General features: G+C 46.9%; 1 protein-coding gene across 1 annotated transcript in view; it reads left to right on the top strand.

Moving 5' to 3' along the window:
* nmnat1 (nicotinamide nucleotide adenylyltransferase 1) overlaps window positions 1-14,239 on the top strand; it is a 41,619-nt gene that overhangs the window by 2,074 nt on the left and 25,306 nt on the right. The window contains exons 2-5 of the mRNA XM_033047783.1: window positions 2,313-2,440; window positions 7,538-7,721; window positions 9,668-9,786; window positions 11,160-11,563. Of these exons, the coding sequence (XP_032903674.1) occupies window positions 2,313-2,440; window positions 7,538-7,721; window positions 9,668-9,786; window positions 11,160-11,563 (835 nt within the window). The remainder of the gene's footprint in view (window positions 1-2,312; window positions 2,441-7,537; window positions 7,722-9,667; window positions 9,787-11,159; window positions 11,564-14,239) is intronic.

The raw sequence follows: 14,239 nt of genomic DNA, 5'->3' as shown, positions 1-14,239 counted from the left end.
GTGCCTAATACCAGCTCTGTCTGGCTTGTAATAGTCTGGAATAGTCAGTTGTAACATTTCTGAAATTCCTAGTGGTTTATAATTTAAGAAATAAGACATCTTTAGTTTAGTTTAGAGATACATGGCCTGTGGCTCACCGTCCGCGCCGACCAGTGATCCCCGCACACTAACACTACCCTGCACACCCTAGGGACAATTTACTATTTTAGTGAAGCCAATTAACCTACAAACCTGGCTTTAGAATGTGGGAGGAAACCGGAGATCTCATAGAAAACCCACGCAGGTCACGGGGAGAACGCACAAACCCCTTACAAACAGCACCCATAGGCAGGATTGAACCCGGGTCCTAGGTGTTGTAAGACAGCAGTACTACCGCTATGCCACTGCCATTTCTCAGTATATATTTCAACACTATCTTTTAGATCCATTTTACAAGCAGTGAAGTAACTTTAAATTGCCGTTCTGTCGTGTAGGAAATGTAACAGCCAATTAGCTGACATAGATCATTAGTGAATAGGCAACAGATAATTAGTGATGACGAGGGATGGTGGTGCAGGCAAATACGATAGTGGCATTTAAGAAGACACGTGGATATGGAGGGATATGGATTAAGATCAGTTCAGCCAGGCATAATATGTAAGAAGGAACTGCAGATGCTGGTTTACCACGAAGAAAAACACAAAATGCTGGAGTAACTCAGCGGGTCAAGCAGCATCTTTGGAGAAAAGGAATGGGTGACGTGAAGGGTCTCGACCCAAAACTTCACCGATCCATTTCCTCCAGAGATGCTGCCTGACCCGCTGGTTTACTCCAGCTTTTTGCGTCCATCTTCAGCTTGGCACAATGTCGGGCACAAACATGGTGGGCCGAAGGGCCCGTTCCTGTGCTGTGCTGTGCTGTGGTTGTGTGACTAGGGCAGCTGACAGAGCTGCTGCTTGACCACAGAGTCAACTTAGTTTAATGTCACCCCAACATACGGTGAAAATACTGCCAGTTCAGCGTTGCTTAAGGCTGTTTAAAAATTATGATTTGAAAACTTATTTGTCGGGGGTTGAGTTCTGAGGGGAGATTCTGTATCTGAAACGTTAACCGTCTCTCTTCCACCTGACCTGCTGAATGTCTTCAATGTTTGCAGATGCCTCAGGTTTCATAAGCGATAGGAATTAGGCCATTCGGCCCATCAGGCCCAGTCCGCCATTCCGTCAACCACGGCTGATCTATCTCTCCCTCCTAACACCATTATCCTGCCTTTTACCCCATAACCCAAATCAATGATCTATCTATCTCTGCCGTGAAAATATCCATGGACTTGGCCTCCACGGGTGTCTGTGGCGATGGGTTTGCCACAGGTTTCCAGGATCTGTAGTGTTTTGTTTTATTTTTTGTTGTGAAACCGTTACAGGTTGTACTTTAGCAGGGGTGGCGGCCCATGTGTCAGTATTGCAGCGTTCCTTAAAAGCTTGTGGATTTTGCTGAGGCGTGAGTAATGGGTGCTCAGCTGTTGAAAGTGAGGTCTCACGTTGCCCAATCGGGAAGGATTCAGTCCAGTTCACACACGGAGCAGAGGGCACTGAGGTCGATTCTTGTACTTCACTCCTCCGTCGGTGTCAGCCTGGGGCATTGCCGTTGAAGCCCACAGCTAAAGGGGAAAGGTATCAGCCGGGATTTCAGCACCAGTGGGGAAACTCTGCGGGACTGCAGTCCGCGGCTGAGGGTGGAGCTGCTTCTGCCTGTTCTGCTAATCATGTTGGAATAGCCGACCCACAACCATAATCTGGACTCACGCTTAAAGAATTAGCCGATTTGTTGGTAAAGTCCAGGGAAACATGAATTCCATCCTTCAGAATAGGCACAGTGACACAGCGGTAGAGTTGCTTAAGAAAGAACTGCAGATGCTGGAAAATTCGAAGGTCGACAAAAATGCTGGAGAAACTCAGCGGGTGAGGCAGCATCTATGGAGTGAAGGAAATAGGTGACGTTGCCTAAACTGCCTCTCCCGCTGAGTTTCTCCAGCATTTTTGTCTACCAGCGGTAGAGTTGCTGCCTTATAGTGCCAGATACAGGGACCGCGGGTTCAATCCTGACTATGGGTGCTGTCTGTATGGAGTTTGCATGTTCTCCCTGTTTCCCCTCCCAGGTGCTCCAGTTTCCTCCCACACTCCCACACGGGCCGAAAGACATGTTTCCACGCTGTATCTCCGAACTAAACTAATGGAAAGAATAGAATGTTGATCCAGATTTTTACTCTGCAGATTTGAAAACAGAACCTTTCCTCGGTTATATTTTTTCTCACGTTGGTCTGTGTTTTGCAGCAGAAACGCTATGGCGAACCGGAACACCTGTACAGAGGTGGTGTTGCTGGCTTGCGGCTCATTCAACCCAATCACAAATATGCACCTGAGGATGTTTGAATTGGCCCGCGATCACCTTCATGAAACAGGTTTGACTCACTCGCTTTCCCCCTCTTTGAAAGCTACAACTTTTTCGTTTCGGGATCGAGATACAGCACGGAAACAGGCCCTTCGGCCCACCGAGTCCGTGCCGACCAGCGATCCCCGCACATTAACGCTATCTTACACACGAGGGAACAGTACCATTTTCCTGTTTTACGATTTACAATTTTTTTTGCCGAAGCCAATTAACCTAGAAAACCTGCATGTCTTTGGAGCGTGGGAGGAAAGCAGAGTATACGGAGAAAACCCACGCGGTCATGGGGTGAACGTGCGAACACCATAAAGACAGCACCCGTGGTCGGGATTGAACCCGGGTCTCTGGCGCTGTAATGCAGCAACTCTACCGCTGCACCACCGTGCCGCTCCTAACTTAAAGAATAGAAGTTCACTGTTGGTTAGCACCCTTCAATGCGTGTCGGCTGCCACTTCCCTTCCAACATTAATTCCGTTGACATCACACAAAGGGATGGTCGCAGGCTATTACCATCTGGTTTGGTGCCAGGTTATGGCAACCAGAGGAATCTCTGCTCCTTTGTCTCCATGTCAGTTGTGCGTCAGGGAGATGCGCCATTTTGATCTTTGCACTGGTGCTAATTGTTGTGGGTGGGTTCTGCTGTTCTGCTGCTGGGTGGCATGGGTTCAAGAGGAGCCACGTGCACCTTTCACGATGTAGGCTTGCCACCCATGCACTGTGAAGGGGTTTTTCAATGCGTGCCGTGCTTCATCAGTGATGTGACTGCACTGTGTTTATTGGACATTTTTTGTGTATATTAAAAGATTGAACTGGAAGGTACAAGATGCTGGAAACATGGCATATCTTGTGCACTGTCCCAGTGTAATCTACCACTCTTACACTCTTGTGCTTAAGTATGAAGCTTATTTATACAGGTGCACAACCTTTTATCCGAAAGCCTTGGGACCAGACACTTCTCGGATTTCGGGACTTTTCGGTTTTCCGAAGGAAGGTTTTTAGTGTAGATTTTAACATGTGGCTCAGTGGTAGAGTGCTCGGCTGGTGGTCGCGAGTTTGCGCCTCGATCCCGGCAGTTGCCCGGTCAGGGCCGGTCTTTAGCCGATGGGACCTATTTCTCCCAATTGGGCCCCGTGCTAGAAAAATCAAATCAATTGGAGCAAAGATCTTATAGCGCAAGATGGTCCACTCCTGTCAAATACAATGAACTGACGCATAGTCCACACCGGAGCGTAACCTCCGTAATTTCAGTAACCCCGACCCGACTTCAGTTATGCCTCTCGCAGCGTTGCGGGGGAACAGTTTAGGTGTTGTTGAATGTTTTAAATGTTTTTTATCACTTCCTTTTTAAATGGCACATGCCTTGTACTTTTTAAACGGCACATACTGCAGATGCTGATTAAACCGAAGACAGACACAAAAGGCTGGAGTAAATCAGCAGATCAGGCTGCATCTCTGATGAGGAATACGTGATAATAGGAGGAAATAGGGTGATTTCACAAAAGATCACTGGAGCGTAGATCCGCACCCACGTGACCGAAACTTTTAACTGGGGGACAAGCGTCACTTCCGGTACATGTTAGTGAATGGGAAAACACGCACTTTCACACCTGTTAAAAACATCGAAAACGGCCAGTTTTTAAGCTGCAATTTACTGAGCCAGTCGGGGTGACCGTGAGGCACAGCTACCTAAATTTACAGTAAAAAAAAAAGATAGAAACTAAGGTAAATACAAGAGGGAGCTGAAGGGGCAAAATAAGCGGACGTTGATAGCGGACATTTTTCGTGGAGATTTAAAGATCCAAAATATCGGGAATTATCGCGTTTGCTCGCTGCATTTCATCAAAAGTGGCATTATTGGCTTTGTTATCTTTATTCATTTGTTAGATGAAAAGTATTAAAAGTTAGAAATCCTTCAGTAAAATTGCAAAATCGCCCATGGTTCTCGGGTGGGTTTTAACATGCAAAATGAAAATGCTTCTGAAGCTACATTCACCATTTAAATATCCGTGAATCATAAATGCGTCTTGAAATAAATTTTACTCAGATGCAAGCTAAGGAATGGTATAATTGTCAGCTGTTAATTTGACAAAATCAGGACATTTTTTGGCTAATAATAAAATGTCCTGATTTTGTCAAATTAACAGCTGAGAATTATACCATTCCTTAGCTTGCATCTGAGTAAAATTTATTTCAAGACGCATTTATGATTCACGGATATTTAAATGGTGAATGGAGCTTCAGAAGCATTTTCATTTTGCATGTTAAAACCCACCCGAGAACCATGGGCGATTTTGCAATTTTACTGAAGGATTTCTAACTTTTAATACTTTTCATCTAACAAATGAATAAAGATAACAAAGTCAATAATGCCACTTTTGATGAAATGCAGCGAGCAAACGCGATAATTCCCGATATTTTGGATCTTTAAATCTCCACGAAAAATGTCCGCTATCAACTTCCGCTTATTTTTCCCCTTCAGCTCCCTCTTGTATTTACCTTAGTTTCTATCTTTTTTTTGGACTGTAAATTTAGGTAGCTGTGCCTCACGGTCACCCCGACCGGCACAGTAAATTGCAGCTCAAAACCTGGCCGTTTTCGATGTTTTTAACGGGTGTGAAAGTGCGTGTTTTCCCATTCACTAACATGTACCGGAAGTGACGCTTGTCCCCCAGTTAAAATTTTCGGTCACGTGGGTGCGGATCTACGCTCCAGTGACCTTTCGTGAAATCACCCTATAGGTGATATTTCGGGTCGACTTTTTCAATAGCTGCCATGAGGGGAGAAGCGCCGGCACCAAGAGCGAGGGAAAGGGCGGACAGACGGACGAAAGCAACGTTCATAGAGCGGCGTTGGTAGACATTCCGGGTCGAGACCCTTCTTCAGACTGATAGTCAAGGGAAAGGGAAACGGGAGATATCGGCATACCTTCCATTCACTTGTCCTTAGTACCGTCCATAGCTCTTGCTCCTCTTTCCCCTGAGTCAGTCAGAAGAGGGGTCTCGACCCGAAATGTCACCTACAAAGATCTTTGGTCACCTATTCCGACCTATGATCGTTGCTTTTGTCCGTTCTGTCCGCGCGTTCGCTCGCTCTTAGTGCCGGCATTTCTCCCCTCAGACTCCGCCACACACACAAACACAGCATGTCCGGCAGATCGCTGCGGGCCGAGAGAGGTAGATGGGGAGGGGGGTGTGAGGGGGAATGGAGAAGGGGGAGATGCCCTCACGCCCCCGGGGCAGCTCTCCCGTCCCTCTAGTCGCCGAGCTTCACGCACACAGCCCCGGCTCCCGCCCTCCCCCCTCTCTCCAGGAAGACGCGGTGAACAATACACGGAGGGCCGGGCCGGGGGTTGCAGCAACGTTTACAAACCTCGGCCTCAGCTCACGCCCGGACCCAGGCATCCGTTCCCGCCGCTGGACCTTTCCCTCCCTTCCCTTCTTCTCTCCCTTCTCTCCTCCTCCCCTCAGACTCCGCCAAACAAACACACACAGCATGTCCGGCAGATCCTTCCTCTCTCTTTTCCCTTCTCTCCCCTCCCTTCACCGAAACCCTTCCTCAGACTGATAGGGGGGACTGATAGGGCAGTCTGAGGAAGGGTTTCGGCCTGAAGCGTTACCTATTTCCTTCGCTCCATAGTTGCTGTTGCACCCGCGGAGTTTCTCCAGCATTTTTGTGAACCCCTAGGCCTAGTACAGTGAGCGTCCACTGAGGGTCACCCGGAGAGGTGACCACGGAACCTCTCCGGGCGACCCTCGGTGGACGCTCACCGTACTAGGTCTAGGGATTCCTACTCTCCCAGGCAATATACCCTCCCTTCTTTCCAGGACCGAAAATGTCCGATTTTCGGAGCTTTTCGGTTTCCGGAATTTCGGATAAAAGGTTGTGCACCTGTAGTAAGATTGTTACTGAACTGTGTCAAAAAAGGATTTTCACTGTACATAAGTACATGCAAACAATAAAGTATAATTGAACCAGTGAAATTGAAAGATTCAGCACAGAGAAAGGCCCCTTTGGCCAACCAGGTCCGCGCCGACCATCGTTCACACTCATTCACTTTAATCCCACTTTCTCATCCACTCCCCTCACTCGGGGCAATTTACAGAGGCCAATTAAACTAGAAATCTGCACGTCTTTGGGATGTGGGATGAAACCAGGGCACCCAGAGGAAACCCACGCAGGGAGAATGCGGTCACAGGGAGAACGTGCTTGCTCCACACAGACAGCGCTCAAGGGCAGAATGGAATCTGGGTCTCTGGCGCTGTTCCAGCTGTGCTGCATGTACTTCAGCTCAGTTCAGCCATTTCAACTCCACAGGAGATTTGAAAAGATGTTACCACATAAAGGAGAGACGGTTTATAACCTTATGAAGGGCATAGATAAGGTGAATGGTCATGGCCTTTTCCCCAGGGTAGGGGAGTCAAAAGGTAGAGGGCATAGGTTTAAGATGAGAGGGGAAAGATTTAAAAGGGACCCGAGCCACAAGCGTTTCACTCAGAGGGTGCTGTGTATATAGAACGAGCTGCCATAGGAAGTGGCAGAGGCAGTTACAATTACAACATTGAAAAGATACTCATGCAGGTACATGGATAGAAGATAGACACAATACGCTGGGTTAACTCAGCGGGACAGGCAGCATCTCTGGAGAGAAGGAACGGGTAACGTTTCGGGTCGAGACCCGAAATTCTGCCTGTCCCACTGAGTTACTCCAGCTTTTTGTGTCTACCTTCGTTTTATACCAGCATCTGCAATTCCTTCCTACACAGGTACATGGAGGGGTGGGAGATTGCAACCTTCACGTGGTCCGCCCTGTTTCGACAAATGCAATCAACCCGGGCGTGCACAATCAAATAAGATCAAACGGAACAAGTTGTCCGACAACTTTAGGCTGTGCACGCCATACGCAAGAAGAAGAAGAAGGTATATGGATAGGACGGAAATGGGAAAGTGAGATGAGTTCGATTAGGCAACTGGGTCGGCACTGACAGGTTGGGCCGAAGGGCCTGTTTCCTGGCTGTATTGAATGGAATATATTCTGCCGCTTAATTTATACATAAAATGTATGCAGTATATTCTGGCATTTAATTTTACCCAGCGCTTGTATCTTTTCCAGGGAGATACCTGGTGCTAAGGGGCATTATATCTCCGGTGGGTGATGCGTACAAAAAGAAGGGCCTTGTGGAGGCAAACCATCGTGTGGCTATGATAGAAAAAGCCATCCAGTTGTCTGACTGGTTGACGCTGGACACCTGGGAAAGTAAGCAGGACGAATGGGTGGAGACTGTCAAAGTGCTGAGGTGAGTCAACTTGTAGATAACCCTTCTATCCTTTTGTCAGAACACATTGTTTCGATCAATGTTTAAGAAGGAACTGCAGATGCTGGAAAATCGACGGGAGACAAAAATGCTGGAGAAACTCAGCGGGTGAGGCCGCATCTATGGAGTGAAGGAATCTCCCTGGAAAAGGACTGCATCTGTCGTAGAAAGGGACAGTCCGACAAAGTGTCCCGACTTGAAACGTCATCTGTCCATTCCCTCCACAGATGCTGCCTGACCTGCTGAGTCTTTGTGTTTTGCACTGGATTCCAGCCTCCGCAGCTTCTTGTGACCCGAGGTTGATAGCTCCTGATTTTCCAATGGTATTCCAAAATGTGGCTTCAAAGCGTGGGAAAATGAGTGAGCATCCTTCGCTCAGATGCTCAAGAGTACAGCTCTCCGCCCAAGGATGGCTAGAGATGAGCACCAAATACAAGTCAACAATTCAGTCTGTTTAGTTTATTGTCACGTACACTGAGGTACAGTCAAGTCAAGTCAAGTTTATTCGTCACATACACATACGAGATGTGCAGTGAAATGAAAAGTGGCAATGCTCGCGGACTTTGTGCAAAAAACAAACAAACAAACAAACTACAAACAGAATGGAACAGAATCACATATTCTTTTACATATTACATATTGTGGGAGGAAGGAAAAAGGAAAACAGTAGAATGGTACAGTAAAGTTAGTCCCTGGTGAGATAGGAGTTTACAGTCCTAATGGCCTACAGTGAAAAGCTTCTGTCGTGAGCTAACCAGCAGGTGGAAAGGCAATACATGATTGCAATTGGGCTTTCCACAGCGTACATCTTCAGTGAGAATTTGAATCTGTCCTTGCTGGTGTCTCTGCATGGCCACTTTACTGGCTGGATAATGGTCAGGGATGTGCAGAGGATTGTTTCAGGAACCAAGTGTGTTATATAATTCCTTTGGAGAAAATATATACAGATTGAGCAAGATGGAAGGGAACTTGGCTGTTACGCAAGGTCATACGTGGTTTAGGGAGTATAACTGGACGGAAACAGTTCTCCTTTGTGGCTGCTTCAGAGACGGAGAGAGGCAGGTTTAACATTCAGTACCAAAGATATACGTGGGATGCAATGGAAAGTTTTATTTTATGCTGAGCAGGGTTAGAGTCTGGAATTAATTCCCTATTAGGGTGGAGAAAGCAATGACCGGGCGTTGGAAAGAGAACTGGGCAGACACTTGGGAGATAATTAATTGCTGGGATACAAGCAGAAAATGGAACAATTTTTTACCTGCAGCAGGCACAGCATTGATGGGCTGAATGGCTACCTCCGTGCCATAACAGTTAAAGAGTCATTGACTCATGCAACCCAACTTGTCCACACTAGCCAACATGTCCCAACTATAGTAGTCCCACCTGCCCATATTCCTCCAAATCTGTCCTATCTATGTACCATGCGTACTGTTTCTTAAACGTAGGGATAGTCCCAGCCTCAACTGCCTCCTCTGGCAGCTCCCTCCACCCTTTGTGTGAAAAAGTTACCCCTCAGATTCCTATTCAATCTTTTCCCCTTCACCTTAAACCTATGTCCTCTGGTCCTCGATTCACCTACTCTGGGCATCGACCCGATCCATTCCTCTCATGATCTTATACACCAGTTTCACACTTGCTTTTTATTTTATTCTGTTCGAAATAAATAATAAAATAAATAAATAAATAAATCACCCCTCATCCTCCTGTGCTCCTCCTAGCCTACTCAACCTCTGCCTATATGGCTCAGACCCTCTAGTCCTGGCAACATCCTCGTAGATCTTCTCTGTACCCGTTCCAGCTTGACAACATCTTTCCTATAACTTGGTGCCCAGAACTGAACACAGTACTCTTAATGCATTGTGATTGATATTGAGCAAACATGTGTTGGAAGGAAGACTATCAATTATTTAATGTTGATTCTTGAACAGGCATCATTGCGAGAATCTGAAGAACCAATATGTCATCGATAAAAAGAATGCCACTCAATGCCGGAAGGGAAAGAAACGGAAGATCGAAGAGAAAGACGTCTGTCTGATAGATGAAAGAGGTGCTGATGGATCATGTGTTGTTATCTGTGCTTATTTATATTCTTATTTATACCAAGTAAATGTGTGGCTAAAAAAAAAATCCCCCATGCAAGAACTCTAGATTTTCTGATTGTAAACCCTCTGACAGTAATAAACACTCAGATTAAATATATCACACGTTAGCTTAATATTATCCTCGTATAAAACCCTGATCAGCAGGAGGTGGGATAGCCAGAGCGAGAGGAGGAGGAAAGGTGGAAGACTTTTTCCTTCAGTATTTCACGCTATAAGCCCAGGAGCGACGGCACGGTGGCGTGGCCGTAGAGTTGCTGCCTTTCAGCGCTAGAGACGCGGGTTCGATCCCGATCCCGATCCTGACTGTCTGTCCGGAATTTGTACGTTCTCCCCGTGACCTGCGTGGGTTTTCTCCGAGATCTTCGGTTTTCTCCCACACTCCAAAGACGTACAGGTTTGTAGGTTAATTGGCTTTGGTAAAAGTGTAAATTGTCCCGAGAGTGTGTAGGATAGTCTTCGTGTGCCGGGAATCGCTGGTCGGTGCAGATTCGGAGGGGCCGAAGGGCCTGTTTCTGCGCTGTATCTCTAAACAACTGAACTGGAGCCTGATAAGAAGGTTGCCATAGGTGACCTGGGTGGGATCCTTGTCCATCAGATGGAACAGTTTCAGTTTCCAAGCCCAGGAATATGTATAGCGCAGAAGGAGGCTATTTGGTCCATCATGTCTATGTCGGATGAAGAAGAGCTCACTGGTTTAATCCAACATTGCAGCAATGTCTGTAGCGCTGTGGGATATAGCTTCCCACAGACTCTTTATCCACAGTCTGCACCTACTACGCTTTATGGGTGATGTTATTTCCTCATCCCCCCCCTCCCCCCCACATCATTCTTCTAACACCTACTTTAAATCCATGCACGCATTGCAATGCTTTGGGCCCTTCTGTGGGAATTAGGTCCCCCCCCTATTTACTCTTAGCCCCTTATAACGTAACAAACTTAATTGAAAACATACCTCCCCCTCCCATGTTCTAAAGGTAACAACCGCAGCCTGTACAATCTTTCCACATTGCTACAAGTTTCCAGCTTTGTCCTTGTAAAGACGTATAGATTTGTAGATTAATTGGCTTTGGTAAATTGTCCCCAGTATGTAGGATAGTGCTAGTGTACACAATGATCACTGGTTGTCCCCGGACTCAGTAGGGAATAACTTGTTTCCACTATGTATCTCTTCAGTCTAAAGAGAGTTACTAACCTCAGGAGAGAGTTTTAAAAATGCTTTTGTCTTTGTAAATGCATCTTGAGACTATCGCGTTTTGTCTTCAACAATATTTGCTTGGCCTCTTGCGTCTCACGGCCTGGCTCCTTCCTGCATTCACAGATATGCCGCAGCTGATGCTGCTCTGTGGAGGAGACGTGTTGGAGTCATTTGGAGTTCCGGACCTGTGGAAAAAGGAGGACATCGAGGAGATTTTGGGCACCTACGGGATGGTCTGCATCAGCCGACATGCGTGCAATCTTCAAAAATGTATCTTCGAGTCCGACATCCTCTGGCAGTGCAGGAACAAGATTCACCTTGTGACCGAGTGGATCGACAATGACATCTCGGCCACCAAGGTGCGCCGCGCCTTGCGGAGGGGACACAGCATTAAGTACGTGGTTCCCGATCCGGTCATTGACTATATTCTATGGCATCAGCTGTACGACCAGCACAGCGAGGACAGGAATTCCGGTGTGGTTTTAGCACCTTTTCAGCGTTACAAAGAAGAATCGAGCAGGAACGCAGTATAGTGTTTAGGCTGGGCAACAGAATCTCTCTTGAATGCTTCGTCTGGGATATTAAATCATGGATGGCTTTCCACCTGCTCTTTAATACTCCTTTGTTGGGTTTACATTTTGGCTGTTTGAATAAAGATAGCAAATATTTTTCCATTGCTACCAAGGCCCATGTTGGACTCCTATGGTTGGAGGAACAGGATGTAACAGGTGGGAAACGGTTTTGTCTGCATAGAGTGGGCCCTGGAGAAGGATTTAAGAAGGAACTGCAGATGCTGGAAAATCGAAGGTAGACAAAAGTGCAGGAGAAACTCAGCGGTGCAGCGGCATCTATGGAGCGAAGGAAATAGGCAACGTTTCGGGACGAAACGTTGCCTATTTCCTTCGCTCCATATATGCTGCTGCACCCGCTGAGTTTCTCCAGCATTTCTGTCTACCATGGAGAAGAATATTCTGCAATGTTAGGTACTGTTGGTGATTTGAATTGGACAATTATTGAACTGATTTACTTAAACAAAAAACAGTGCATAGAACCCTCCGTGTCAGGAGGAATTGCGGACGCTGGTTTAAACCGAAGATATTTGACACAAAAAGTTGGAGTAACTCCGCGGGTGCAGCAGCATCTCTGGCGAAAAGGAATAGGTGACGTTTTTTGGGTTGAGACCCGTCTTCAGAGTTTATAAGTTCATAACTTCTGAAGTAGGGTCTCGACCCAAAACGTCCCCTCTCCAGAGATGCTGCCTGGCCCGCTGAGTTACACCAGCTTTTTGTGTCTATCGTAGGACAACAGACAATAGACAATAGGTGCAGGAGTAGGCCGTTTGGCCTTTCGAGCCAGCACCGCCATTCAATGTGATCATGGCTGGTCATCCCCAATCAGTACCCCGTTCCTGCCTTCTCCCTAGGAGATCCCTCTCTACTGCTGTGAAGGTCCATTGCCTGTGAGTTATGCCCCTGTCCCACTTAGGAAACCTGAATGGAAACCTCTGGAGACTTAGCGCCCCACCCAAGGTTTCCATGCGGTTGCCGGAGGTTGCAGGTGGTTGCCGGAGGTTGCAGGTTGTGGAAGCAGGTAGTGAGACTGACAAAAACCTCCGGGAACCGCACGGAAACCTTGGGTGGGGCGCAAAGTCTCCAGAGGGTTCCGTTCAGGTTTCCTAAGTGGGACAGGGGCATTATGCTACACAGCCTCCTAGCTTAGTGTCATTCACAAACGTGGATGTGCAATAATGCCCTCGTCCAATTTATTAAAATGGTGCAAAATTGACACGTCAGTGTGGAACTTTTGGTACAATGTCACATTGCACCGATTGGGTGAGAATTCCCTTTATCCCACCAGTCTTCCACCTCCCAATCTACCCTTTTCACAGGATTCCTTTCAGTTACCCTTAGCTTTTGTTGATAACGTCCCTGCACCAAAGCATAAACTCTTCTCAGGGCAGTGACTTGGTGAGTAAGAACCTTGTTTTCCTGATTTAAAAAAAGTCCCAAAGTGCTGGAGTAATGCAGTGGGTCAGTCAGCATCTCTGGAGAACATGGATAGGTGACCGGTCGGGAGCCTTCTTCACACGCTGGCGGTCCTGACCTGAAACATCATCTATCAGCAGTCCATAAGTGATAGGAGCGTAATTAAGCCATTCGGCCCAACAAGTCTACTAGGCCGTTCAATCATGGCTGGTCTATCTCTCCCTCCAGACCCCATTCTCCTTGCCTCCCCCCTTAACCCCTGACACCCCTACTAATCAATCTATCCATGTTCTCCAGAGATACTGCCTGACCCGCGGAGTTGCTCCATCATTTTGTAGCTAGCATCTGCAGTTCCTTGTTTCTACTCTTGTTCTCCCGGTATACGGTTGACCACGGTGCAACTCACTCTTGTGTTACCCGCTCTTCTAGGGCACGATTAGAGGTTATTGGCACAACTGGTGTTTATTACAAACGCTAGTACTAATCTCACATAATTACTCCAATATCTTTCGTCTGCCAAAGATTTCACTTGTGCACTACCATAATACCTGTGACACATTGGGGAAAAAAAGCACTGTTACATCCAAACCGATACCATTCATCCAATGTAGACAAAAATGTTGAAGAAACTCAGCGGGTGAGGCAGCTTGATCTATGGAGAGAAGGAATAGTCGATTTTTCCAGCATCTGCAGTTCATTCTCAACCATTCATCCAATTATTACTCTCGCAGAACATTTCGCCCCTTGGCCGAATGAAAGGTCATGAACGGCGGCCGATCTGTGAGACAAAAACACATCTCATTTGGTTTACCAAACTGTTTGAGAAATTGGAAGTGGAATTCTGCCCGACCGCCCAGAATTGGTTGTTCCGTTTGATATGCGACCAGGGTGAACATTCTCTTAATGCCCGTTGAGAAACGGTTTGGTTTATAATGAGGTGAAGAAGTGCACCATGTGTAATTGTCACCCCCTCAGGAATTGAACCTCTGCTGGGCGGCACCAAGGTGTTCTGTAGAGTAGCTCCAATAACTCGAGCTGGAGGGAGTTAGAGTGCTGGATCAGAGATAGAGTACCCTTGCTGCTTGCCCAGACAAAAAGGATAACATCTCTTGTGGATAGCACGTGTCAAGTGATGGGCAAACAAAGTGCATGCAGAGACCGGTGACATTGATGAAGCTAGAAAGTTTTATACGTTTTAAGTATTCTTAGAAAGACTTG

The sequence above is a fragment of the Amblyraja radiata genome, chromosome 31, assembly GCF_010909765.2.
Source record: "Amblyraja radiata isolate CabotCenter1 chromosome 31, sAmbRad1.1.pri, whole genome shotgun sequence".
NCBI classification, from domain to species: domain Eukaryota; kingdom Metazoa; phylum Chordata; class Chondrichthyes; order Rajiformes; family Rajidae; genus Amblyraja; species Amblyraja radiata.
This window is presented reverse-complemented; position numbering and strand designations above follow the sequence as displayed.